Source organism: Scomber japonicus, chromosome 24 (assembly GCF_027409825.1).
Source record: "Scomber japonicus isolate fScoJap1 chromosome 24, fScoJap1.pri, whole genome shotgun sequence".
Lineage (NCBI taxonomy): Eukaryota > Metazoa > Chordata > Actinopteri > Scombriformes > Scombridae > Scomber > Scomber japonicus.
In genome coordinates, this window is record NC_070601.1 from 16,777,085 (window position 1) to 16,804,141 (window position 27,057).

At 37.9% G+C, this 27,057-nt stretch overlaps 1 protein-coding gene across 1 annotated transcript in view; it reads left to right on the forward strand.

Moving 5' to 3' along the window:
• pudp (pseudouridine 5'-phosphatase) overlaps nucleotides 1-25,775 on the forward strand; it is a 51,939-nt gene extending 26,164 nt beyond the window's left edge. Inside the window, exons 4-5 of the mRNA XM_053314334.1 lie at nucleotides 24,132-24,730; nucleotides 24,958-25,775. Of these exons, the coding sequence (XP_053170309.1) occupies nucleotides 24,132-24,308 (177 nt within the window). The 3' untranslated portion in view covers nucleotides 24,309-24,730; nucleotides 24,958-25,775. The remainder of the gene's footprint in view (nucleotides 1-24,131; nucleotides 24,731-24,957) is intronic.
• Nucleotides 25,776-27,057: the final 1,282 nt, after the last annotated feature.

Consider the following 27,057-nt stretch of genomic DNA (forward strand, 5'->3'; position numbering starts at 1 on the left):
GGTAAAAAGTGCCTTATAATCCATCATGTACCTGGCTTTGTTAAGAATTGTTATATTTTGGACACTTTTGTCTTTATATATGCTTTGCAAGGGTCCATATATCCAGATAAAGGCCCATTATTACACCCCCAAAATTAATTTCCCTTTAAATATTGTCTTCATTATTACATTTAAAAAAAAATCTCAAATACCAAAAACTATAATTTACACAAAGGATTTTTCATTTACACCAAAACACATCCATAGTTGAACTATTTCCTTTTCATTATCCATATATTTTTTAATTATCTGTGAAATAGAAAAGTCACATATTTTTTGTAAACAAGTCATGTCAAATCTGGAGTTATGTGCCCAATGTCAGTGTTCCCCTCAATAATCCAGTTTCTGTAGGGTTGTTTTACAAAATAAACCATTACTTTATCATTGTAGTATTCCTCTGTGCCATATACCTGTAGATTAGAGGGTCATTTCACATGATCTGTGGTATCAAATGTTTTAAAAAAAAAAAAAAAATCAAAAAGTTCATATTTAGTTTAAAAATTAAAACAATATTCTTGCTCATTGCTGTAATAAGATATCATTTTCATACAGACCTTTGGAAATTCCTTTCTTAACATGTTTCCAATTCAGGAGGTTGAGGGCAATATCCAATTATATTTTATTGTATTATATTATATTATCGTATAGTTTAGTATCTTATCGTATATCGTATCGTATTGTATAGTATTGTATAGTATAGAATCGTATCATATAGTATAGTATTGTATCGTATCATATAGTATAGTATGGTATCGTATTATATAGTATCGTATAGTATAGTACTGTATCATATAGTATAGTATTGTATCATATTGTATATTATAGTATCATATTGTATCGTATCGTATAGTATAGTATCGTATTATATAGTATCGTATAGTATAGTACTGCATCATATAGTATAGCATCGCATCATATAGCATCGCATCATATCGTATATTATAGTATCATATTGTATTGTATCGTATCGTATATTATAGTATCATATTGTATCATATTGTATATTATAGTATCATATTGTATTGTATCGTATCATATAGTATCGTATCGTATCGTATCATATAGTACATTACATTACTAATACAAACAAAGAAACTGTTAAACTTTGCTGTAGGTCCATTCACATTGACTATGCTGTATTTTGAATAACTGACCCAAGACAATATTAGTCAAAATACAACACTAAACACTCAAATCTTCTCAGATCATAATCTCACTATAGCAGACTCAAATCAAATATTGAAGTGGACACACACACACACACACACACACACACACACACACACACACACACACACACACAAATCATTTTTAAAAAGTTGCAGGCCTGTGCATTGCTTGGGTGCAATGTGGTCAAAAGAATCCATATTCGCGAGAGACAAAAGACAAAGAAAGTCCAACTCACATTTGAGAGTTAGTCCTGGAGAAACAGTGAGTGGTCCAATAGATGAAAGCAGATGTCAGCAGAGGTGAAATCCTCATCAGAAAGCACAAAGTCCTCTCTAGTCAGCAGTGGTGTCCTCCAATGTAGCAACTCACTGACTTCAGCTTCTAACGGACACATTGGCACAAATCAGCTGTGCTTAGGTAAGAATTGTGCATTATTGTCTACAGCTACAGTTTATAGACCCTGCTGCCTCTCTCAATCCACATTGCTCTCTTTCTTAACTTGTGTTTCTCCTATTTTATTTTATAACTCTACCCTCTACTATCCCCTTCCTTATCTGCAACCAGTTCCCACAGATGGCACTGACTGATAGCTGTAGTAACCAGTTAAACAAGATAGTTCAGTGTACCTCCACTGTTCACCTTCAATATTATAATAATACAGAACTGTTTATTTGAAGTACTATGTTATTTATGCCTAAATGATCTTAATCTCCCAGTTAACCATTTGTCTTTCTTTATTAAATTAAATCACTTTCTGTTTAATTGCCTTACTGAATCATTATCATCTAATTTTATCAGGAACTTGTGGAAGAGTATTGCATTCGGAATTAAGGAGATCATTTTCCTGTTTTTCTGAAAAATTATTCCTGTTTTCCTGTTTTTTCCTTCTTTAGTTTAATCAAGTTTGACTTTGTTTTGGGTTTGAGACACTGATAGATACTCCTCTCTTTAAGTCATATAGATTCTATTGTTATTGGGATGGAAAGCTCATTTAGATCTGCTGGACATTGATGTTTCTCCAGAATCAGCTGGACAGATATGGCATTAATGGTTAACAACAGGTTAACGTTACTCGCAGGTGGTAGCTTCTCGCAGGATTTTGAAGTATCAGGAAAAATTTGTCAGAAAAATGATTTTGTCAATTCAGAAAACAGGAAAAATTATTTAGGAAAACAGGAAAAAGTTATTGCTGTAGAAACCAACTTGGTTGAATCCCTCACCTTTAAACCAGGGCCATACAAAGTTTATCAGAAGTCAATCTGAGTTAGAATTCTTTATATTGTAATTTGCCTGTGTTTCCATTAGTGCTTACATTCTGAGGTTCTATCGTAATAGAAAGAGGAAAATTCATTTAAAAAACTGCAACTTTGGAAGATTCATTTGACTTATTTAAAATACTAGTGAAGCACCATGTGTATGTGAGGTTTCCCATTGATCACACATACAAAACAAGCCAATTCATTAACAACTGTGTGAATGCAGATCTATACAAATAGAGCTAAATTTGTCTCACTTTATTATTAGACCATAGATTCTAAACCGCAATCAGTGAACCTCAAAGAGGCACCAGTAAAGGCTAACAAAGACATGTAACTATTGCACATATTCGACTATAATGTGATGAATTTAACATGCTATTATAATAGTACTCCTTCAAACGAGGGGAAATGAGAGAGAGTAAGAGAAGGTTCTCACACAGACTGGATAGAGTCGGTGAATTCCCTTTTGGCCAAAGGAGCTTTGGATGTGAAGATAATGATGCTGCAACAACATGGCAACTATGGTTTAGAACCTGCCCCACCTCCATACTGTTATTAGCTTTCATCCGTCAGACACCATCAAGGGGTTTAGAAGGATTCACGTAATAAAGAATCAGCATTCTGATTTGAAATAGGGGGAAAGTACTCAGTATTTCATTAATTTGTCACTTTTTTTCCAGTTCAATACTTGATTGTGCCACATGGTGAGGGTCAGTGATACAGCTGATGCATCTTCTGTGATAAAGAAGCTGTGAGGATATTTTGAAAGGTTTCTGCTCAAAAACAGTCAGTAGAGTTTCCACACAGTGCTCAGGTTCACTTAGTGTTTTTTTCTACTCTAAAATATTCAAGATGGTAAGTTTTTGGAATAAACTCTGACAAAATATTATGGGTGGGTGAATGGTTGAAAGTGCAGTGATGGCTGAGTTGATTTAAAACCACTTAGCCCACACTCTGCAACACTCCCGCATCCCTCTTATCTAGCGTTGCGTATGATTTGCTCAACTCGCATCCGGATACACCGCTCCATCCTTCCCCTCCCTGTTTGTATTTTTTCCTAGCTGGATACTTTATCACCGCACACTTCAAATGTGTGGGTTAAGCCTGCTGCAGGCTCCTCCTCAGATCACAAGCGAAAAGCAAAGGGAGGCAGGGTGGCTAGAAGATTTGCAGACACTCATTTTGGCTCAATGGTGATTTTTTTTTTGTGATGAACTCCCTGGGCTGTCCACAAGCTTTTTCTATGAGTTGCAATCTCTTAACACTGAGCACAGCGGTAAGTTATCTCCTAATGAAAATGTGCTCAGTAATAGCTGCCTCTGTTGTGAATGTCATGCATGTCAGCCTGTGTTTCTTTCACATCACTTTCACAAAGAATCCTTTAAACTCAAAGTCATGCAAAGTCTACTCCAAACTACATTTATAATTCATTTTTTATTAGAGCAAAGTCATAAATTATAATGATAATGATCATTTCCATAATCCTGCACTAATATATGACCTGAATCCATTCATCTAGAATGTGCTTTCTCTCACATTCAATACAATAGACTAATAAATAATACTGCTGTCTTACACAGTGTGGAAGCACAGAGGAGTATGCTTTCATGGAAATTAGTATGAAAATGCTTCAAATATATCAAAAGCAAGTAACTTCAAGTAATATGTGCTTTCTATTTTTTTATAGAGGACATATTTTCGGATCTATGTTTTTAAATTTTTGATCTTTACTGGAATATCTTTGCATAATTTACAGTTCAAAAAACGTTTTTTTAGCTATTATTTACCATTTATACAGCCCTTCAGTTCAGGCTCTGTCTGAAACTTCCTCTAGTTCTTTACTTGAATAATCATCCGAAATATGAGAGTGGACAATATGAACATTTCATATAATGTGAAAACCTTAGCAACTAGGGCTGGGTATCGGTACTTGATACCTTTTTAAGATATTTACCAAAATAAATCAATACCAAGTAGCATCAAAACGTCTCCCATCAAACAATACCTGCAATCCTTTTTGCACTCAGAGTTAGAAAATATGGCTATTTGTAGGGACTTGCTGACAGCCAATCAACACAAACGTTCGTTGATTTAATGTGACATGTGATTGGCCCACTGCCACAGCAGCTACAACCTGTCTGTGGTGGTGAAGTCGTGGTGAATTTGAGTTATTGTGTTTAGCAGTGAAGCAATGAAATACTCAGCTGGTATCACTATCACGTTAAGAGTACTTGGATTGGTACTGGTATCATACTGTAGCAACAACCTTAGCAACCAAGAGTACAGAATGGACGGCTGTTACGTTCAGTGATGTCAGCTCAAACCCTAACCCTAACCCTAGCTAACCCTAACCCTAACGCAGTACAGGTTAACTCCCTGAATTATGACTTGCAGGCAGCTACATATGTTAACCTCAAGATTTGGTATTTGATTATGTCTGACCATGTTTAACATAGATATCCAACATCATAACCAAAAAAAAAGTATGATATGACGATATTGGATTTCATCTCCTTCTCTGTAACACACCTTTTTGTATCCTCTTCAACTGCATACTGTTAAATATTCTACTATAACAGCTTGTCATTTGACATTTATGTACTGTACTGTACAATGACTGGCTAATATAATTGAGATTAATGTCACAATGTTAATGTAAAATGTGGTTAAATAATCAAATTGATTTTCAAGGCAGCTTATTTAGCTATGAATAATCAATTTTTACTGACAATACACTTCCACTGAAAGGTAATAGCATAAGAATAATAAATGATTGCTTAGCCGTACTGAATATAAATGTACTTTGGAATAATTATGGTTCATTTGAATATCTTATATTCTGTGTTCTTTCCATTTTACATTTACAGAATGTCCAGTCATGAAAATTGGTTAAAAGTTATGGAAATGTATAAGTGTATGAACTACAAATTAACAAAAGACAATTTAACATCTACTTTTTTAGAAAGGCAGTTCCAAGGTCACTTAGTGCAATATATAAGGAATAAAAAAAGGGAGAGTTAAACATTTTGTGAAATCTGTTTATTGGCTTTCTTTCAGAGAGTTAGATGAGAAAATCAATATCTCTCATTGGAACTATTTCTGGGCAAACAACTCCTGAGTGCAGTGACTCCCTGGAGATAATTCAGTCTGCACAGACAGCTATACACAAACCTGTGCTCACTCATCACATACTGCTCGGATTTCTACCGTAGTCAAGGACCGAAGCGCTGATTGGACAGATACTATTTGTCAAGATATAGTTTCAGCACACAATGTCCTTTAAAATTGCAATTTTATTTATTCCATTTCTGTTTGTGTACAGATTAACCAAACAAGATAGGTTTAGAGGTGCTTGTAGGTGTATTTTTGACCATGCTTAAGTTAAGTTAATAAATTCCCAACCCGTTGTCATTCCCAGTGGATCAGCTACCAAAAAGTTTTGTCTGAAATGCAGCATGTGCAGGCTTTGTTATTCCATTGGCTGACTAGAGGACTTGCCTGGAAGTATTTCCCTTACTGTCACTGTGTTGAGCTTTTATTTTAATAATATCTTTAACATTCTTCAACACAAAAACACAAAAATGTCCTTGACAGTTCAACAATACCTCAGGTTAAGTTTTAATTATTCCTTTTTAATTATTTATTCTTAGGTTGTCAGACTTCAGTGGGCTCCATTCCATTTCAAATTACTGCTGAATCCAAACTGCACTATCTCTGTTAAGAAAAGGTGTTTTATAGCACTGTGATTGTAAAAATGTGAAATTGCTCATTTAATTGTAGATTTGAAAGAATATGTGCCTGAGGATATTTAATATGAAATCATCTTTCTTAAAACATATAGTCTTCCTCGATTAATACCGAGCCACATCATCCAATAAAGCATTGCGATGTTATCTGACATTTCACATCCTTCATTTAATCCCTGCACGCGTCATATGTTTCATCAAACTGGACTTCAGATGCATCGCGTCCAACTGTAAGTTAATAATTGATGCATATGTCACATTTAATTTTTGCTCTTGTCACCTTCATATATATCTTTCCTTTGACTTCATTAAATAGACCAGATGTGGCGATCACACAGCAGCAGGATCCATATGTGTCTCTAAATGAAGAGAGGAGTGCTATTTACACATGTGGCACGCCAGCAGTAACCTCATTAATCATTGAATACTTCTGATGTGTTGGCACAGAGCAGAGCAGCGGCCTTCTCTTATTAAATGCGAGTGTGTGGTAAGATACACTTCATCTGAACTTTTGAACATTAACAATTTAGCCTCCACACTGTGAGCACAGCGGCTCAGAGGTGAGAGGGGACAGTGTTTATCTTTATCAGGGTTGATCTCCCTTCACACTTATTCATATGTATATTTTATATTTATTTTTGATATCTAATGTTCCTTTTCACACACTTAGATGCTCTGGAATGAAACCTTGAAACCTTGAATAGGCTCATAAAGTAACCTTATTAACCAAAATGTCTTTTTTACAGCAAACAGGTGTCCTCCAATTCCAAGCTTATAGAATGAATAATCTTTAATTAGCAACAAAATGGATAAACTCAGGATGAACTGTCATCTTTACAGTTTCAGGTTGATTTTTTTCACCTCTCGAAACTCTGTCCTCTGACTGTCCAACCAGCTAAATCCAGACAGAATACCTTAGTCTGATCTACATCAGACTTACTTCGGACCAAAACGGACATCTCAAAATCAGATAAGAACACCTAGATCAGTCATTCCCAACCTGTGGGCCGCAGCCCCCTGGTCGGCTGCGAAGGTATTGCAAATGGGCCGTCAATTAATTTTCAAAAAAGTATGATTTTTGTGAAATAATATATGAATAATGTTTCAGATGTTAAAACAAAATTACTTTTAAAAGATCCTGTAGGTTTAACATTATACTTCAACAAGTGCTCCCTGCGCTGTGGAGCTTCCTGCATGTTCCATGTGCTTTCAGTTCAGTCCTGAATGTTCCATATTTCTCATAAAAATTTTCAAGCGGGCCCTGAGTTGGAAAAGGAACCCCTGACCTAGATAGTTAGTTCATAGTTGGCATTTTAACGCCATGTATAGCAATCATAACTAAATCGGATTTTGCATTCTGCGCATGCTCGAGAATTTCCACTGGGAAATTTCCACCCGGAAGTAAAAGATCCGTTGTTCTTTTTATATGCATTACTAGAAGGAAAATAATGCACGAAATCTAAGCTACTGTAGCATCGTCCATCTCCTCGTATACGCCATCTGTGTTTGAATGCCGTCAGATAGTTTGTTGTTGCTGTTAAGTAGCGGTCAACAGGAAGTGGCTCTTTGTCGAGAGGTGACTGAACAATTTGTTTAACCCTTATGATATGTCTCTAACACACACATATACACATATACACTTCCTGTTCTCGTCCTCCATTGTAAAGCTCTGTCCATCATCAACACTGACTTTATTTTTACTCTCTACAAACAGAGATGATGAAATGTTACACATCCCTCGCTCCAGCCGCCCAGGGCTCCACGATCATTTAGAAGATGTGGTGGGCAATCTGTCACTGTCGCTTATTCACACACCAATGCTCACAGGACACAAACACACACATAACACACACATACTATTCTCCCTTACTCTATATATTACCGTAGTGTTCATATATGTGTTTTGACACATACATGGGCTCAGCAGCTTGTTAAAGTATCATAGCATGAATCAAGCATGCATCTCAGCTGTAATAACAACCACACTTTATTGCCACTGTTGTCTTATGTGTTCTTTTTATAGCTCAGTAGGGAATAAAAGCAGAGACGTCCTTGGCTTTCATTGAGGCTTGTAATACATTATTATATATTGTAAAACTAGTAGTACAGACGTTTTATTATGTTCATTTTTTGATTTATTTTGAAAAGTATTAATTATAAATAGATTCTTTCAGCACATTCAACAGTGAATGATGTATGTATGTGTGTGCAGAAAGTTGTTGAAAGTTGGAAGTTTCTCTGTGTTTATTCAACATTTTAGGGAGATAATTTGTGACATCATAACTAGTTTGCAGCCAATCATGGTCCAATATTCAACTGACACAAGTGTGATGTAGAAACTTGAAGCTTCCAGTGCACAAACACTGAGAGTGAACTTGTGTCCAGCAGTTAAACTTCTGACATTAAATATATTTAGATCGTGGATTTTTTTTATTCTTTATTTTGAAGTCCTTAATACATGTTAATGGATCTTTGAGCAATTCAATTAATCATTTGTCACATTAATGATATAATAGTCAATTAAATGTTGCCAATATATAAAATACTGTGTACTACAAATGTCTGTATTGGAACCATCTACATGTATGAACCTCTGATGTGATCTGTATTCACTACATGAGAGGACATTACAAAATTTAAAGAACAGATTCAGTCTGGCTGCTTTTATATAAAATAATATGCATATGTATACAAACACTGTCCCTCCAGCTTTATTAGTGCAGGAAGTCTTTCACCATTTACTGCTACAGCTAAAATGTATTTATGTATTTATTTGATGCTAAGCTTGAGCCTCATTTAACTTGCTATACTGGACAACTGCCAGTCCACAACTCCTTTATGCTGCACGCTGCTGCTTATTTAATAGGTTCATATATTTATAATGAAGTATTAATTACACCAGTGGTTTGATAAAATGCTATTGAACCCTAACTCTGGTCACACAGTGGTTCTCACATAACCAGTCCATGATGGTGATAAAACATGATAAAAACATCTGGCTTGCTCATTCTGTCAGCTCATCTGAAGTTCACCTGGTTGATGAACTGTGGTTCCAGTGTTTTCAGGTTGAGTTTGACAGTTGAAGTCAACACAAACAAACACTGGAGATGGATAAGGGATTATATAGACAGTATTTAAGTATTAACAAGGCTTGGATCAGCCCTCATCTTAAACCAAACATTGATTAAGAAATATTTAGAACAATCACATCATTCTGTGTAAAACGAGTATGATCATTCACTAATTTTCTATAACACATTTGAGGAATGTGTTACCTCAGATGTGAACAATACTGAACTTCCTCAGTCCTAATAATGAGCTGGGATCAAATATGGGTAGCTGGGATCACTGTGTATATAGATATCAAGAAACTATGACAGTTGCATCAAACAGTCCTCCACCTCTTAAACTGAATCCCAGTCTAACTAGTTAACACATTTGAAGGAGCCAAATATATGGAACTTCTAAATTGTCTTTCAGAACTTATAAAGAAAACTTCCTTGCTTTCATGTCACATTCACTGCAAGTGTCATTCTTATTCATACACATTCATTACCAGACAATACATCCCTGTGGTTACTGTACACACTATAATGTTTAATAGGTTCTCCGTTTAATAGGATTTTTTATAATTATCAACATAAATAAATAAACATGCTGCCATATTTCAAACCACATAAACTATATTTCACCTCTTGTATGATTAAAGATATATCTGATGAGGGATCTCATTTCATTTGCATTCAAACATGACCCAGACAAAGCACAACACAGAACATTATAATTACTGTCAGATCCTGACCAATCCAGCGTTAATGAAGTTACTGCTGCTGTGCCACATGAATAAATGTGCACATCGCTCTCTCTCAATGTAAAGACACTCATCGTTTCAGCTTCCAGCTACTGAATGAAGTCAAAGGAAAGAATCTGATGCACTGCAAACCACTACTGATGTTTCTGTAACATTCAGTGACACATTCATGTAAAATTCAGACATTAATCTAACATGTCTCACACCTGTCTGATTCACATTAATAGCTGACTATAACCTTCTGTTCTACTAACAATAGACAAGAAAAAGAAAATACATGGAAGTTGGCTTGTGATTGTGAGAGCTCTCTGTGTGCACCTCTGCTAATTAAAGACATTCTATTTGAGGCTTTTGTGCTCTATGCAGTTTTCATTATGGACCAATGTGGAAGAAAGCAGGAAACACAGAAACTTTACTGACATTAACATACCAGTTTTGTAGAGCAGAAATTGCATATGGCTCAAGCAATTAGGGGCTGATCAATGGCGGCCCACATGACCTACAAGATGGACCCACAGCTTTGGCATCACACTAGTTGTTTTGTTCCCCTGTGCGGTTGACATGAACACAAATGAAATGAACCCATTGTGTCTTTTTACTGTAAATGTTGCAATATAGGGGCATTTGAAGGGATACAGTGATTCTAGACTAAGGTAAAGGGGCCAATGAAGTCTGTGTGTGATTTCGTGAGTTAAATAGGAGTTGCCATCCATTACTCACTTTCTGGCATTCACACACAGCAAAGTCATTGTATTGTATTGGAGACCTTTTGTGTCCTACGCAGTTTTCATTATGGACAAATCTGAGCTGAAATGTGGAAGAAAGCCCTGGAGACTGCTCCGCTCACTGTAAACAGTAACTTTACTGCCTTTAAAACATTCACACATCCACACATTACATTATAATAAACTCTTTTTCGAGGCGCATAAATATGCATATGGCTCAAACCATTAGTAGGGCCCTATAAAATCTGTTTTATTTGTTCCCAAATTCCGTTTTTTCCCGTTTAAATTTTTGTGAATTCCGTTTTTTCTGTTTTAATTTTTGTGAATCCTGTTTTTTTTACCTTTTACTCTTATCTTACTAACAAAAACAGTGTGTTTTTGCAAAACAACAGTTCACCTGACACATAGAAGTCCTTCAGGAACTGCTCGGGTCTGTACTAAGGGGTTAGTGTCGAGTTTTCAAAGTTTTTTCGCCGATGAAGACAGAGCCGTGGCCAGCCGCTTCGCAAAGCTTACATTGTTTAGAAGGGGGATGGGCTCAGTGTGTGGAGGGGGCTTGTTGTGCCACCCAGATTTGCTTCCCTCCGTGCAGTTTTCCCCAGACATACGTTCCTCTTCCACACGAAAACAGCATTTCAGTCAAATTCCACGATATTCCACGTTAAAAATAAATTCAGTTTTAATCAGTCAATTCCGTGATCGCGGAAATCATAGGGCCCTACATTAGGGGCCGATCAATGGCGGCCCACAGGACCTACAGGGTGGACCCAAAGCTTTGGCATCACATAGTTGTACATGTTGCAATATAGGGGCATTTGAAGAGAGACAGTGATTCTAGACTAAGGTAAAGGGGCCAGTAAAGTAGGGGGGGGGGGGGGGGGGTTTACGCCAGCGATTCAGTGAGTTAAACAGGAGTTGTCATCCATTACTCACTTTCTGGCATTTACACACAGCAAAGTAAGCAGGAACACACACATCCCTGGCCTGAGATAGACCCTCTATAGCACTAAGTAGCATGCAGTAACCGCCCAAGCTTTCTCACACTTAATTCGATAAGAATTCCCATAGAACAGTAGAGAGAGAAAAAAAAAGGAGAGAAGCTGCTGCAGCTTCCAGTCAGGCCAGCAGGAGAGTTAGTGGGTTGGCTCAACAGCTGCAAGCCAAGATCCTAACCTTCCTGTTTCACGTAGATGAGATTGTGGAGTGACCCATTTCTGTACATAAAACAGCTATGGAGTAAATGAACATATCACAGCAGAGAGATGATCTTTCTGATTGTGACCCAGCTGAAATGTAGCAGAACATCGCTCAGTCAGGTTCCTCTCATGGACAGCTGCTCATTGTAGCAGCGTCAATATTGAACCACTGTCCACAGCCAGCAGTGCTGTCTGCAGCCAAACAAGGCCTGGATCCCCTCCAAATCACAGCACACAGGCATCGGCTCCTGTCTTCTCGCCACAACACACTCCTCTAAAGGCTTTGACTGTGTGTGTGTGTGTGTGTGTCAGTGGGCCAATTATGTTTGAGACAATAGCAAAGGTGCGTGTGAGTATCCATGCACGCAGTAGACACACCGTTTTTTCAGCACTGGCTTCACCCTACCTCCCCTTTGTCTTGTCTCATTCAGCAGAGCTGACTCAGGTACATAGTGAATGAATCCAGATTCAGCTGGCTCTGATGAATATGCATGTGTTTGGGTGCAGGCTTGAAGACAGGTTGTAAATCTTCCATGGCACCTTTTTGAAGAGGGCGACCAGAAGGGAGTAAATTCAGAAGACCGGCCAGAACCTCTGAGAAGAAAGTCTGAAACTTTATTCAGTCACATTTACATACTGTACACCTTCCTACAGTTACACCAGTGAATGAGCCTAAAACAACTGAATGTAGGCTGTTTATTCAATCAGTCACAGCAATATAGTCATATACCATGTAGATATCAGTTGTTTTTTAATCTACTTAGAAAGACAAATTACTTCCATCGATCAAATCAAAATCTCTAAGTATTGGTTCTGTCACCAAGTGCTGCTAATGGGGGAATGTTGAGTGTCTTTAAAATTTTAAAGAGTACGCCCTAGACCTGCTCAATCCAAAAAAGTGCATTAAGATAACTTTTGTTGTGGTTTGGCATTATATAAATACAATTGAATTAAACTGGTCATTGAGTCCATAGTAAGTTCTTTTAAATTGCCTTCCTTGTCTTTGGATTAGCTCTTCATTTCTATGGTGTTTTTTTTTCCATGGACATTTGTTCTTTTTTGGGCGCTGTCTCAGGAGGTAGAGCAGGTCGCCCATTACTTGGAAGATCAGTGGTTTGATTCCCGGGCTCCTGCAGTCTACATGTCGATATGTCCTTGGGCGAGTTACTGAACCCCAAATTTGTCCCAATGGTTGTGCCAACAGTGTATGAATTGGTCTGAATGTGACTTAGTGTAAAAACACTTTGAGTGGTTATAAAGACTAAAAAAACCCTATATACATACCAATTACCATTTACCATTTCCACCCAGATTGTGAAACACAGTGAAATGTAATGAGATGAACTGTCTCCAGAGGTATTTTGAGCTGTGTGAGCTGATGTTGTGTTTTATTCAGTATTGTCATGGTTTTGCATTGGAGAGGACTACATCTCTCCCATATTGTGCATTAGTCAGTAACTGTATCTTTGATGGCACATGGTTTTGGTGATGGTGGTGAGATTGTTGATGGAGCACAAAGTTGCATCTTCTGGCATTACATCTGGACCCTTTATTTCAATGGATACGAGTTTGTTCCTGAACTTGAGCTTTAGAGCAGAGTTGCTTTTTGTTGTTGTATTTATTCATTGTGCAAAGCCTGAGGACATGGGTTAGGGTTAGGGTCTTTTTTTTTGTTCTACTGGTTTCAAGTCATGGGCCACATGACCACAATGTCAGCTGTTTGTTTCTAAACTTGGACCTCTGTTTCATACCATACCACTTTTTCTACCCCTGTTTCCTGTCTCTGCAGATTTCTTTATCAAATAAAGAGATAAGAGCATTAAAAATGCACCTAGGCCTAATATACTGCTGTTGAATTTTGTTCCAGAATTTTAAATATATGCACATTTAAAGATAAACAAATGACAGTGACGCCATACCATTTAATATAAGACAGTATAGGTAGGATATTTGTTTAGGTTTCTTGGTGGTGATACCCCTAACCGTGTGTAAAAATGGTTGTCACATTAAGTTTGGGTTTCGTTTAAACAACTCTTCAACTCGTTTTTGTCACTTGGTTGGGCAATTTGTGTCAGTATCCATTTATCTGCAGACTATTTATCCATGAATATATTTATTTATAATTGTTTCCCTTCATAAAATAGCAATACTACCCATAATAGTGTCCCAGTTTACACCTTCAAGTGCCCCGTTTTTTCTAAATCTAGTTCTTCTTGGAAATGTTTCCTTGTGAGCATTATGGTGTATCGTTTTCAAGGAAGAGGTAAGAAATGTGCAGCGTTAGTGGGAGAAAAGCCAATAGTGGGCAATATAAGTGTGAAATAAACATTAAAAACACCTTCAGCACTGCTAATGTGTGACCTTCAGTCTATAAAACACTGTGATTTTGTTTCCCTCTTTTTGTCTCCATCATTTACTGTACTGCTCTGACTTGAGTGTCGGAGGATTTATGTTGGTTTGAAAAGGTGGTTAAACTATTTTCTCCCACTAAATGTTGGGTGAAGTGAATTTCAGTGGATTTATCTTGTTACATTTTTATGAGGCTTTGTTGCTCTGTGGCTGTGTTTAACAAGCACAACACCTCCTCTTTGTGTGAATGCTTCAGCTGGGAAATGCTTTTGGGCTACAGTCAGCAGTACTAAACCACTGATACTGTTGTAGTTTCCTACTGTTGCCATTCAATTTAAAAGTGTGTACACTGCGGCACTAATAGTTGCACATTTGTCTACCGAATAGCCCAGTTTGTTCTATACATGTTTGTAATATTTTATAGTTGTCATGTCTCATATCCAGATAAAAACTAGATGTGATGAAATACATTTTAGTTTATGATGCGTTCACATGTATTCAGACAGATTGTAGATGGCAGATGGACAACACTTTCTGGATGGCATGACGACAAAACAGAACATATATGACAGTATGTTACTATGGTGATGTTGTATTCTTTACAAAGAAAGGAACATATATTTATACGATTATTTAGTGTTAATCATTGCCGTAATACATAAAATGCAGCATTTTTGAACACAGCTCACAGTCTTAAGAAATGACTCTTACTAATGTCCAATATATAAAAAAGTGCATTACATCGAACAACTGGCAAAAATGCTTTACCCAATAGATGCCTTCTCAGTAATGATGAAACAAGTCACAGTGGAACAGTAATATGCATTTCCAGTGATTTACCTACTCTAACACTGCACAGAAAGTAGGCATTTTCTTATGAGGGTGGTTACCAACAGTTGCAGGCAGCCATACAGTACAATCATTTTGTGCAAGGCCTCTATTGGGAGCGCTGCTTGCTTTGGTAACAATAACTCATGTGGGTGGCGTGAGAGATGATCAACCCCCTCACTCACATACGCACACAAGTAAGAACATAAAAATATTCCTTGTCACAAATGGCATACGACCTACCTGGAACCAGAAAACAGCGATAACTTCTGCCAAATAAGAACTGCATGAAATTCTGAAAAATGGATCTTGTGAAGTATTGGAGCTACACAAATCTGAAAAAGGTTCTTCTGTTCGACAGACGGATGTTTGAGTTTAGGAGCCAGGTTGAGACACCAAAGTTCATGCATGTCATTTTCCTTATACAGTATTCCCAGTAGCTTGTCTGGCACACAGTTTTTCTGGCCTTTTTTTTGGCCTTTTGCTGTTGTAGTCAACTAGTGGGTAGGAGGGGAGATGGAGAGAATGACCCCAGTTCCTGGTCTTTATCCATTTTCAGGTCTTCCACATGGACCAGGTCCAGGACAACAAACGTCTCAGACTCATTGGTTTCTGCAGGGACAGTGCTTTGAGGCATGTTCCTGCTTGTTGATGGTGGGGTTGAGGAAGGGGACCAGCTTGCACTTCTTCTTGGTGCCAGCTCCTGACCCACTTGGTTTACCACCAGCTTTGATTTCTTTCTTGTAGCAGTCACTCTAATTGGTCTACCTTGTTTTGCATGTCTGGACTGCATGAACAGACCATCCGTTTCTATTATTAACCAGACTGTATTTGAGCAGGGTTTAAAACTCATGCATGTGCATCTGGCATGAGATTCACTGAAGTCTATTTAGGGTGAATATGTAATTGGAACAGTTTGAGGTTGCAGTGCAATGGGCTATTTATCTAGTTTTCATACTGTGCGTGGGAAGTGTGCAAAGCAGTTATTTAACAAAAGTACAACTGTTATTGCTTAATGGGATTTTGTGATGTTGGATGTTCTTTTGGACTACAAAACAAATTGTGCCAACCCATGCAACGCCCTGGATTCTCTATTCTCTTGTTTTTAACCACTTAACTGTTCACCAACCATACAGCACTTAAAAACTGAGGTCGACCCTGCTGCTAACCCTCACCTAACCCCAACCCCAACCCTAACCCTAACCCTGTTCACCAACCATACAGCACGTAAAAACTGAGGTCGAGAAATATAGGGTATCTGAAACAAGAACACTGTACCAAAGCCTCTCAAGATTCAAGATGTTGAGCTTGTAGGAAGCTCCAGTGCATTGACTATACATAAATATAGACGTCATGACAGCTTCTCAAAAGTGAAGCCAAAATATCTCAATTGCCCCCTGTGGCTTGCTGCAGTATAGGTCATAAATTACCCCCTCCATGTTTGCAGATGGTATATGAACCAATCTAGGAGATGACGACACATGCTGCAGGGCAACAGTTATGTGGTCCTTGTAGAACTAATGCAAATTACCCATATGCAACATCTGGCTAGAATGTGTTCAATGATTGGATTACAATGATTCATGAATGTGTCTTAATTGCATTTATATATTTTTTTAAAGAGCCGCTCAAGTGCTCCTGTTGTTCTATAGTTTATATACGTCATGTCTATGACTTACCTCACATACAAGCTCATACATGTCCATTCAGCCACAAAGATGTTTTATTTCTCATTGCTGTAACTTCTATCTGTAATCCACCCAGGCTATCAGTCCACTGTGAGCTGCAATGCATCTTTGTCTATTTTCATCTGTTTCATTATAGTGCATTGGAAGCAGATTAAAGGGTCATTTTGCAAGCTTATTGGGTAATTACCAGTTTTAATTGCTCCCAATCAAGGGAATTAATGCAGAGCCCTCCGTTGTGAGCTCTCAGTGCTTCCTCCGCCATTGTTCCACTTCCTCCAGTTCCAGGCATAGTGACATCACATAAGTCAATTAGGTTTTAAAGAGACTCATAGAGACCTCTTTGTTCTACCTGAGTATTAGAGTTGAGATGAACAAAGGTACGTAAGGCTTTCTCTGAGACTTAGCTTTTGGTGGCTTGTGTAGAGCTTTAAAATCATTGTCGGGCTGTTTCCTTTATTCACTCTGAAGTGCTGTTTCCAAGGCACTTAAAACTGTGTTTTAACCCAATAATTAATTCACCATTCACCACGTTTAAGAAGAAAATGAAGGAAGGAGGCATTTCAAAGTTAGGTGAAAGGGCAATTTTTGGCATATATTAATGCTAATGACAATTAAAACCAGAATATTTCATTAAATAGATTTAGTACTGGCATATCAAGATGAATACAAAGTACTTGTGCCTTTTGCCATTATATGGTGTTCAAGCATTTCTGAAGGCAACAGTGTTTGTACATGAAAATACTGTCCTTCATGTCCTTTTTATGGCTGCACCACTCTGCCTTTTCCTTCTCTCTCTCCATGAACTGTGTCTTTTGCATGATGTTGTAATGTGGATAACAATACACACTTTCAGACAGTCTTTCCTTGAAGGTATTCATAGTGTTGCACTCAGTTGTACAAATAAAAGACAGAAGTAGTTGTGTGAAGAGGAGCTTGAGAAAAAAAGTTCCAACCTAGTCTAGTTTTGCAAACTTTTACAAACATTTCCAGAAAAGAATTATTGTAATTCAAAATGTGATCCTCAATTTTATTGAGACATGTCCATTGAGACATGTCCATTGACCAAAAACAGCACACTGTCACATCAGAGAATATGGCACATCAGAAATATAGGGCAAGATTCAATAGAATCAATAGAATAGTTCATAGTTATTGTACGAGTATACAACAAAATTTCTGCTGCACTGCCTTAGTGGAGCTCATATAGAAAGACCCCTACATACACAGTACTTAGCACTTCCGTATACAGCCAGTATTGCACTTGTTTAAAGGTAGGTGTATTGCACATCACAATGTGACTGCTTCTACAATTGTCACAGTGCCTGTATATGTGCATTCTATACAGTTTTTAAAAAGTCAGTTCTATGGTCAAAGCCTATTTCTTGCTACATTTTCAACACATGCATGGTGAAGATGGATGCTGTGAGTTGATGACATGTCTCTGCTTGTACCTTCCTTTTTTTTTTTCAATTTGCATCACTGCACTATGATTCCAGACATTCCTCAAAACTGACATCATACAGTCTGCCCCTGCTCCAGATTGAGACCAAGATTCTATTAGACCCATCTCACACTGCGAGACATGACCTGAACCTGTAAGATCACTGTTACTGCACAGTGTGTGGAGGTCTGAACAGATTTGGACGTAGACTATGAGACAGACCTTATCGGCCAACATTGATCACATATGTGTAATATCTTTAAAGTCTCATATAAAGCAAGTATTCAAATGACAGCAAAGTCTGAAATAACATCCATACCATAACCAGAATGAACAATTAATGGCAAGGGAAAAAAACAAAAGGTTTGGTTCTGCCCAAACTAAGGACAGTTGATTTGGTTCCCCATCACTTACATTGTAAACATATTGGAGCTGTAATGACTAGTTGATTAATCAATAAGTGTCCAACTATTAAATTAATCGTTTGAGTCTTCTAGTGAACAGAATACCTTTGGGTTGTGGACTGTTGGTCAGGACAGAGCTCGACATTTGATGATGTCACTTTGGGCTTTGGGAAACAGTGATACATTTATAGACCAAACAACTAGTCGAGAGATTAATCAATAAGGAAATAAATTGCAGTCTAAAGTACATTTATCCATCTTATTTTGTACCTATTCTCAAAGTATAACAGCAGCCAGTGTTGTCAAACTAACCAACTAAAGCTGCTCACAGGAACACTCAGTCTATTCCTAAATGTGAGTCCTCTCAAACCACAGCTCTTCAGGGACACATTAGTGTGTGCAACTGTCAATGATTTACTGCCACTTTACACCTTCATCACATCCACTGCCCTGTCTGTTGGTAAAGTCTTCTCACACTGTAGACTCTCTTATTGAACATGCTTCATACAAACATGAAAATATGGATGACACATTTCACCTTTATACGACCAGAAAAGACTTGGTGATAAAACTGAACTCAATCCATCTCAGTATGACTCAGAGCCAAGGACACTTCACTTACCTATCAACACAACAGTGTTTATGTCCATCCTTGTTGAGTGGGTAGTAATATATTTAGCTTTGTATCAAAATACAGGGTTCTTAAATCTACATTTCTAAGACTTGTGTATTAAAGTTGTGCTAGTGTAACGTATCCTGGAGTAAAGCACATGTTTGGTCAAAAGGTATGGGGTTCTAAATCAGGATCAGTGTGTACTTAGCACTAAAATAAGATCCCAGCCAGCATGTCCATGTGGGCCCCACATGGGTTAAATGTGGGCTATGTGGGTACTGAGTGGGAATGGGCTTGAACTGGGCAATTTTCTTGGGTCCCACATAGTTTCAATAACATGGGCCCCATATGTAAAGCCCACAGGGGTTGACTATATGAGCCCTAACCCTAACCCATAAGGGATGTAAGTGGGCAAAGCGGGCATGGGCATAAACAGGGCAAATTAGGGTTAGGGTTAGGGTTAGGGTCCATTGTGATCCCACTTAGACCCCATATGGGCAGACCTATGGGGTCTACATGGATCTCACCCAGTTGGGCCCCACCTGAAACCCAGTAAGAACCCACTTGAAGCCCATATGGGCAAACACAGCTGGGGATAAAGGTCAGGTGGGGATAAAGGTTGAGTCATCAGTCACCAGTTATAACTACAAGACTGATGACAGAGAAAATCCAGCTCAGTCTCTTATACTATTATAGCTGCTACTCTCCTTCATGATAGACCTTTCTACTCATGAGTGAAATTTAAAGTGTTCCAATGTGTAAAATGACTCAGCAGATCTCATCAACTTCCATTCAGTAGCTTCAGCTGCACTACTCTAAGTCCCTATAGGATATATTAGGAATTTTATACAAAGCCTGAAATGATGAAGTAAGTGAAATAGACTGCCTGAGCTTTTTTTGTCTTTTTCTTTTAATACTGCTTACTTTTATCATGTCTGTCTTCATGAAATATAGTACTGTGCAAATGTTTCAGGCATTTAAAGTAAAGTGGTGATGCTTTGAAAAGTAATAGATTTTTTCTTCCTCTTTATACAAAGTTCAGCAAACAGAAGAAGCTTAATTGAAATATTTCGTTCTCTCTCTATATATATAATGTGTGTGTGTGTTTGTACATGTCTCACACATGATGTACATACACAGCAGCTTGGTGAGTTGTGCTGTCGACCTTTGACCTCCACCTCCTACTATGTCCATGTTTTAAATACGTTACACTCTGCAGTGGATGTTTCTATGTTTTATATTGATTTTGTACTTTCAACTGTATAAGTAGTCATACAATACAGAGCTCAGTGATGTTAGTGCAGCAAATCTGCATTTGTAGATATATTTTTACACCTGCAGTTGGCCAAATAGTTGCATGAGTAAATATACAGAAAATGAAAATATGCAGTGCAATAGAATAGTTAGGAACTGTTCCTCCACTCCCTCCCTCTCTTTGTCTGCACACTCCTGAATGTGATTATTGGATACTGAAAAATGATTAACCTCCTGGTGAAGGTTCAGTCGTATTAATTTTAGCGCAGCTGTTGGAATGTACTTGTCGAACGTGTGCACAGATCAGGATTTCAAATGCCAATTAGCTTCTGTGTTTTTCATATTTTGGCTTGGCTCGGGTATGCTGCAGTGAGAGTTTCAGAGTTTCGCCTCACAAATTCCCAAAAAATGGCAATAGAGACGATTCACAGCAGCAGCTTGTTTAAAAAAAGAAACTTCACACAGAAAGATGTATTTTATATATATTTCATATTTCATATTCCAGGCACTAAACCTCATTGAAAAAGTCATGCTATTGCTAGACTTGTAAACTCACACTGTACATGCTGCAAGCAGTAAAATGCAACCAACCTAGAAATGCATCAGATTTGATGATCCCTCAAGTGTCTGTTTTACCCAACCAGAGTGTGGAATAATATCCCCTCTGCACCTTCTTCTTCCTCTCTGTCAGCAGTATATTGTAGTTTGATAAATGTTCTTAATAGTGGATAAAAGCATGTTGTAAAGTGTCTGTCTGAGTAGATTTAAGGCACATATTTTCTCTTAACACTCTTGAAAATGTGAAGAAATAAACAGTTGAAATTGCCTTACACTGTTCTGAACTGCATTACAAGTATTTGTACAGTTTTCCGCTTATCTATAATGAGATATTGCTTGTATTTAATTCAAAATGTATGTACACACTAGACTAAACAATCTGTATTATTTTGTCAAACTTTAAGTTTTGATGAAAAATGTGTTTCTACTCAGGAAAGTGAAATGTTCTTGCCTTTGAAGGTAGAGTCTGAAATTCTAATCCAAGCCACACAACACTACTCCATCCAGCCAGCAGACGGCAGTCATACTCAAACATAGGACAGGGGGAAAGTATAGATGGACCGTTGTGTTCATGAGATTATTTTTTTCCGCTGTTCGTGATAATGTGTTAGAAGTACAGATGTGACTAAAACTGACTCACCACTGTAAATTTCACCGTATTTCCTTTATTGGTCGTTGCCATGGCAGTGCTGGCCCATGAATTTAAGGGGCACAGCTTCTGAAGGAGTACAAAATGATTGGTGTATTTGTTTGGCTGTTTAGTTCAAATATCAACAATCTTACTCCAAAATGACTGAACTTACCTTTAACTAGGTCTGTCATGATAACTGCTTTAGTTGGACAATATATTATCTCAGAAATAATCACGATAAACAATATTATTGTCATTTGAAGATCATTTTATACCACTGATATAATGATAATATAATAGCATAATAATGCAAGGGGGGTTGGGATTGGAGACTGTCATTATGTTTGGGGACAGAGTTATTAACCTTTAATTCTTCTACAGTCTCCACTCAGGACGTACACAGTGAGGAATGGAGGACAATACTTGTTTAGCCAATGTGACATGAATAGCCTCTTAGCTGCTAATGTGAAGTGTGATCAAGATCATGTCCATGTATATGTGATAAGTCCACATATAGACATGATGCTGATGATTAAAAAATGATATGATAAGCTGATAATGTAATCATTGTGACAGGCCTACCTTTAACTTTTACTTTAACTTTAACTCAAACATCTGGTTTTATAACCAAAAGTGTAAACTAATACATGTTTGTTAGAAAGGAATAACACAGATTGACAGTTGGGATAAAAAAAGTCCTCTGACCATCTGTAAGTGTTCAGCATCATTATCTTTAAATGGTGGAGGATACTGTCTGCTGTTAAATGTGACACTAAATGTCAAAAATGACGCAATATTATGTTTATTCCATTGTGGAAATACAGTTTTACTCACACTCAAATACATTGTGATATGAGCTCGTGTGTGAAGACTCTGAGAAGTGGATTTGACATTCTGACAGAGAGCTGTAGTATTGTGTTTGTAAGCACAGCTGTACAGAGATGGACTGTCTGTCAGAATCCACTTGTGCAACTTTATGTGATGATGGTCTGGATATTAGTTTGTGTGGTTGGTTTGTTTTTTGATTAAAATCTGCATGAACACACACACACTGCATACTGCAATTTTCCTGGATCAACATTGCTAATGAAAATGTACCTAATTGACATTTTACCTCAAATGTCGTTGCCTCTGGGTGGAAACAGGAAACACAAACACTCTGTATTTGTTTATGACATAATGACCACAAATTGTTTTGCATCCTTAAGTCACACATTCAATCTTTTAATCTCACAATCAGCTATTGAGAATAATATGAAGAAATAGGTTGTGTTCTGTGGTCACATGATTCCACATGTTGCTTGTTTCAGGAACTGAATGAAAATGTAATCAAACTAAATAGAGGAAGATGGAGGATAAAGATACCCTACTTGATTTTGCCACCCTTATGTACGTTAATAGGGTGGACAAAATAATAGGAACACTTTCTATGTAATGCACAAACTTTGTAAATGTAGAATTTAAGCTAAAGCACAGGTGTTCTTAATGAAGCGTTCACTAATTCTATTGTTGGATTGAACTCTGATCTGTCTGTCTTTAAAACCGGACCTAAATGAAATTATAGCCCGACTGATACCAGTATTATTCTTTGAGTTTCTGATAACTAACTCTGTATTCTGGTAATTATATGTTATTACAAAAAATATATATTTTCATAAGGGCCCTCAAATTTGGTAATTAAAGGATGGGTTCACAATTAAAACAACAGTCAGAAGCCCAGATGAACTCTGAAATAGGTTTTTCTTGCTGTAATGATTCTTCCTGTTCATATCAATACAGCCCTTGATAATATAATTATAATGGAAGTGATGGGGGACAAAATCCACAGTGCAAAATAATATGTTCCCTCTTTGGTTGTTTTAATTCCAACACACTTAAAATTCCTTTGAAATGATGTGCAGGTGATAAAAAACCAACACAAAACCGATATACTACGTGTACTACACACTACCTCCACTTCCAATATCCACAACCTTTGATTTGAATCATCTTCTCAGATTCAATGCCTTCAAACACTAAAGCCACTCCAACATGCAGGCATGACTAGTGTCCGGCCCTCTTGATATCCACAAGGTCTCCATTCGGTTTGAGAATGAAAAAATCTTGAATGCGGTAAATGAAAATCTAAACAAAGCTACTGAAGCGGGGCTGCAGGGGAAACCGTTTTTCAAATTGCAGATTTAATGGATAGTCCAGCTGCCAGAGGTAAACAGCACTCCTCTGGGGAATGTCAAGTGAATCACATTGAAAATGGAAATGGTGCTTGTGTTTCCCATTTTCCCATGTTTGTTTTTCTTCTGAGCTCTGTGGCGTCAGGAGGGGGAAGTGGGGGGGGGGGGGTGATGGGTGAAATCCTGTAGACCTAATAGGCTTATAGGATAATATCACTTTGTTTTTCCTCTCTCCTGTCCTTGCTCAGTGCCTGGTGTTTGAAGATGCTCCCAACGGTGTGAAGGCGGCGTTGGCTGCTGGGATGCAGGTGGTGATGATTCCTGACGACAACCTAGACCCAGCCCTTGCCCAGGAGGCCACGCTGTGGCTCAGGAGCATGGAGGAGTTTGAGCCGCAGCTTTTCGGACTGCCGGCGTACGACTAAAGCCTGGAAACCCAACCTGGAACCACAGCTACGTTAATTAGCCTCTAGGGGGAAGTATGATGGAGTGGGAACCCCAGCTGATTGTTTTCCTGCGTAGCTCATCATGTTGCAGGGAATATAATATAATATTTTTTTGTTGCCATTTGATGTTTTTCTGCTTTTGTTTTCTGTTGGATGAGACATCACATCATTAGTCAAACCCTTAAAGCTGGTTTATCAGCACTTTCTATTCTCACTCCTGTTTGAAAGCTTTGTGTCACACTGATTTTATCTCTAGATATTCCTCCACCTCAGTACAATGAATTAAAAGGTATAAAAAAGGTAAAAGTAAAAGGAATTAATATTTGTCTCTCAGAACATCCAACCTCAGAACTGGAGGTCAGGATCAGTGTTAAGGTTTGTATCATGGACCTTGACTTAAGGTATTTTTTTTTTTTTTTTTTAAAGTATATTTTTTTGGGCTTTTTGCCTTTAATGTTCAGGATAGTGTAGAGAGACAGGAAACAGGAGGCAGAGAGGGGGGAATGACACGCAGGATAAGACCGCTCGGATCGGGATTCGAACCGGGGTCGCCTGCAACGAGGACTATAGCCTCAACACATGGGGCGGGTGCGCTACCCGCTGAGCTATGCTCAACCCCCGACTTAAGGTATTTTTTCATGCTGGATTAAAAACTTGCTTTAAATGAACCCTGTACCTCACTTTGGACAGTTCATTTTACAGCAGAAAGTAGTTCCACTGAAAAACTGTCGACAGTGAGGTCTGAGGATTATCCGCAGTAATGGGGACATTGTTTCTGGACAGATAAGGTACAGTTGATGCTGTGAGCACCGCAAATAAACACAAACCAAGCAGTTATCTCCATTGTGTCGGGGTGGAGGCCGACACCTCATGTGGCACATAAAACTGAAACTATCAGCAGGAGTACATACCATTAGAGGAAGTGGAGAAATATGTCTGTCATTTGTGTGAAATTACCCTTTAATATAGATTATTCACTTTATTGTATTTCTTTGCAAATTGCTACAATGTCAGACCTCGAGTGTGACACATAACCATAGTTATGTAGTGTATCTGCTCCATGCCTCAGGAAGCCTCAGGGTTAGTCATACCGGTTAGAAATGAGCCAGACTTTTAATCAAATATCACGATATTTTAGACCAAATACCTCAATATCGATTTTGCAACAATATTGTAGAGATGATTCTTGATGCTTTCACAAAACATTTACACTATGAAATTTTTAATAAATAATCATCAGTAATGTGGATACAATGACAAAGTGGGTAAAAGGTACAAAACAGTCTGGTAAATTCCAAAAATCATATATTTTACTGTGATGCAGCATTTAAAACCAGGAGAAGACAATTCTGGTGACATATTGCGATATTACAATATCCAAAATCTAAGACGATATCTTGTCTCATATCACGATATCGATATAATATCAATATATTGCCCATCCCTAATATATATATATATATATAAACTAGGGTTAGGGTTTTGCTTTGGTTTCTGACCTGGTCTGTAATGGTCTGCATCAAGTTTGTTGGTTGTTTTCATCTGTTTTAAAAAATGTCTATCCTTTACCAAGGCTGGATTGGTACTCACACACACTTGTCAATACATACTAAACACAGTGCATTGTGGTCTGCTAACCAATCATCACTCGACCAGCTATCAAAATGACAAATAAAACATCCAATCATGAGACTTGTTTTCCTGGTAACAACTTTTTATTTCATTCTGATTGGATAACGCTGCTGTCTGGTGGAAAAACCTTGTGACTCCATGTTTAGTTTTGGTTGTACTAGGTTTCTGACATCAGAAGAATGGGTCAAGACTTGTGTCGTATGTCTGTGCAGCCTGACCAAAAACAAGTCCAGGGCTCCTTTTTGCTCAAGGGTCATTTGCCCAGGCTTCCTGTGTGGTAGATCCGGCCATGTTCTTTACCTGCTGCAACAATCATTTACAGCTTCACAACTCCTGGTGGTGCAGAACTAAAATAAACACCGGACACCACCTACATCTCCCCTGGTTACTTCATTGTTACCTAGTTTCCTATCCTAAGCTAGTAGCTTACAATGTTTCAGAGACTCTGGCTGTTTAGCTATATCTGCATGAGGATATTTTGCCTCAGCAGAATATTTTCCTGTCTGGTCTGGATCTTAATTTGTTATTTTACAGTTCTGGAGAGTCATTTTATTTCATTTATTTTCCACTTCAAATGGCACAGCTCAGTTAAAGTTCACTAAATTTGAACTTTCACTGCACCCCTACTACTTCACAGGGCCATCATAACACACATTAATTCCACATTAATGTCAATATGCTTTAATCTAAATGTCGAAAAATGACCTCCACTTATTGACCACATTGAGTTTTAGACCACTTTTGACCTGCAACTCACCTAATCTGTGCTTTTGCTTTTGTAATAATGAGCTCTCTTTTTTTCTTGTTGTACTGCAGTCTTCAAACTGTTGCATGATGTCATACATTTACTGGCTCATATTTGCCTATGCCGCACTGTCCTTGTTCTACATTGTGTTTAAAGCTCTCTTATTGAAATGCCAAAGACACACTACTTCCCTTCCTCAGTCTAATCCAGGAGAGAGGCTGCCAGTCGTCCTCACCCTTTCATCTCTGCTCATGTCTTGCCTCTGCACTTACTACAGTTCACATGTCCTCTCGCCGAGCAGGCTTTAAGACGGAGAGGGCCCCCCCGGCACAGGAGCCCGGTGCCACAGCT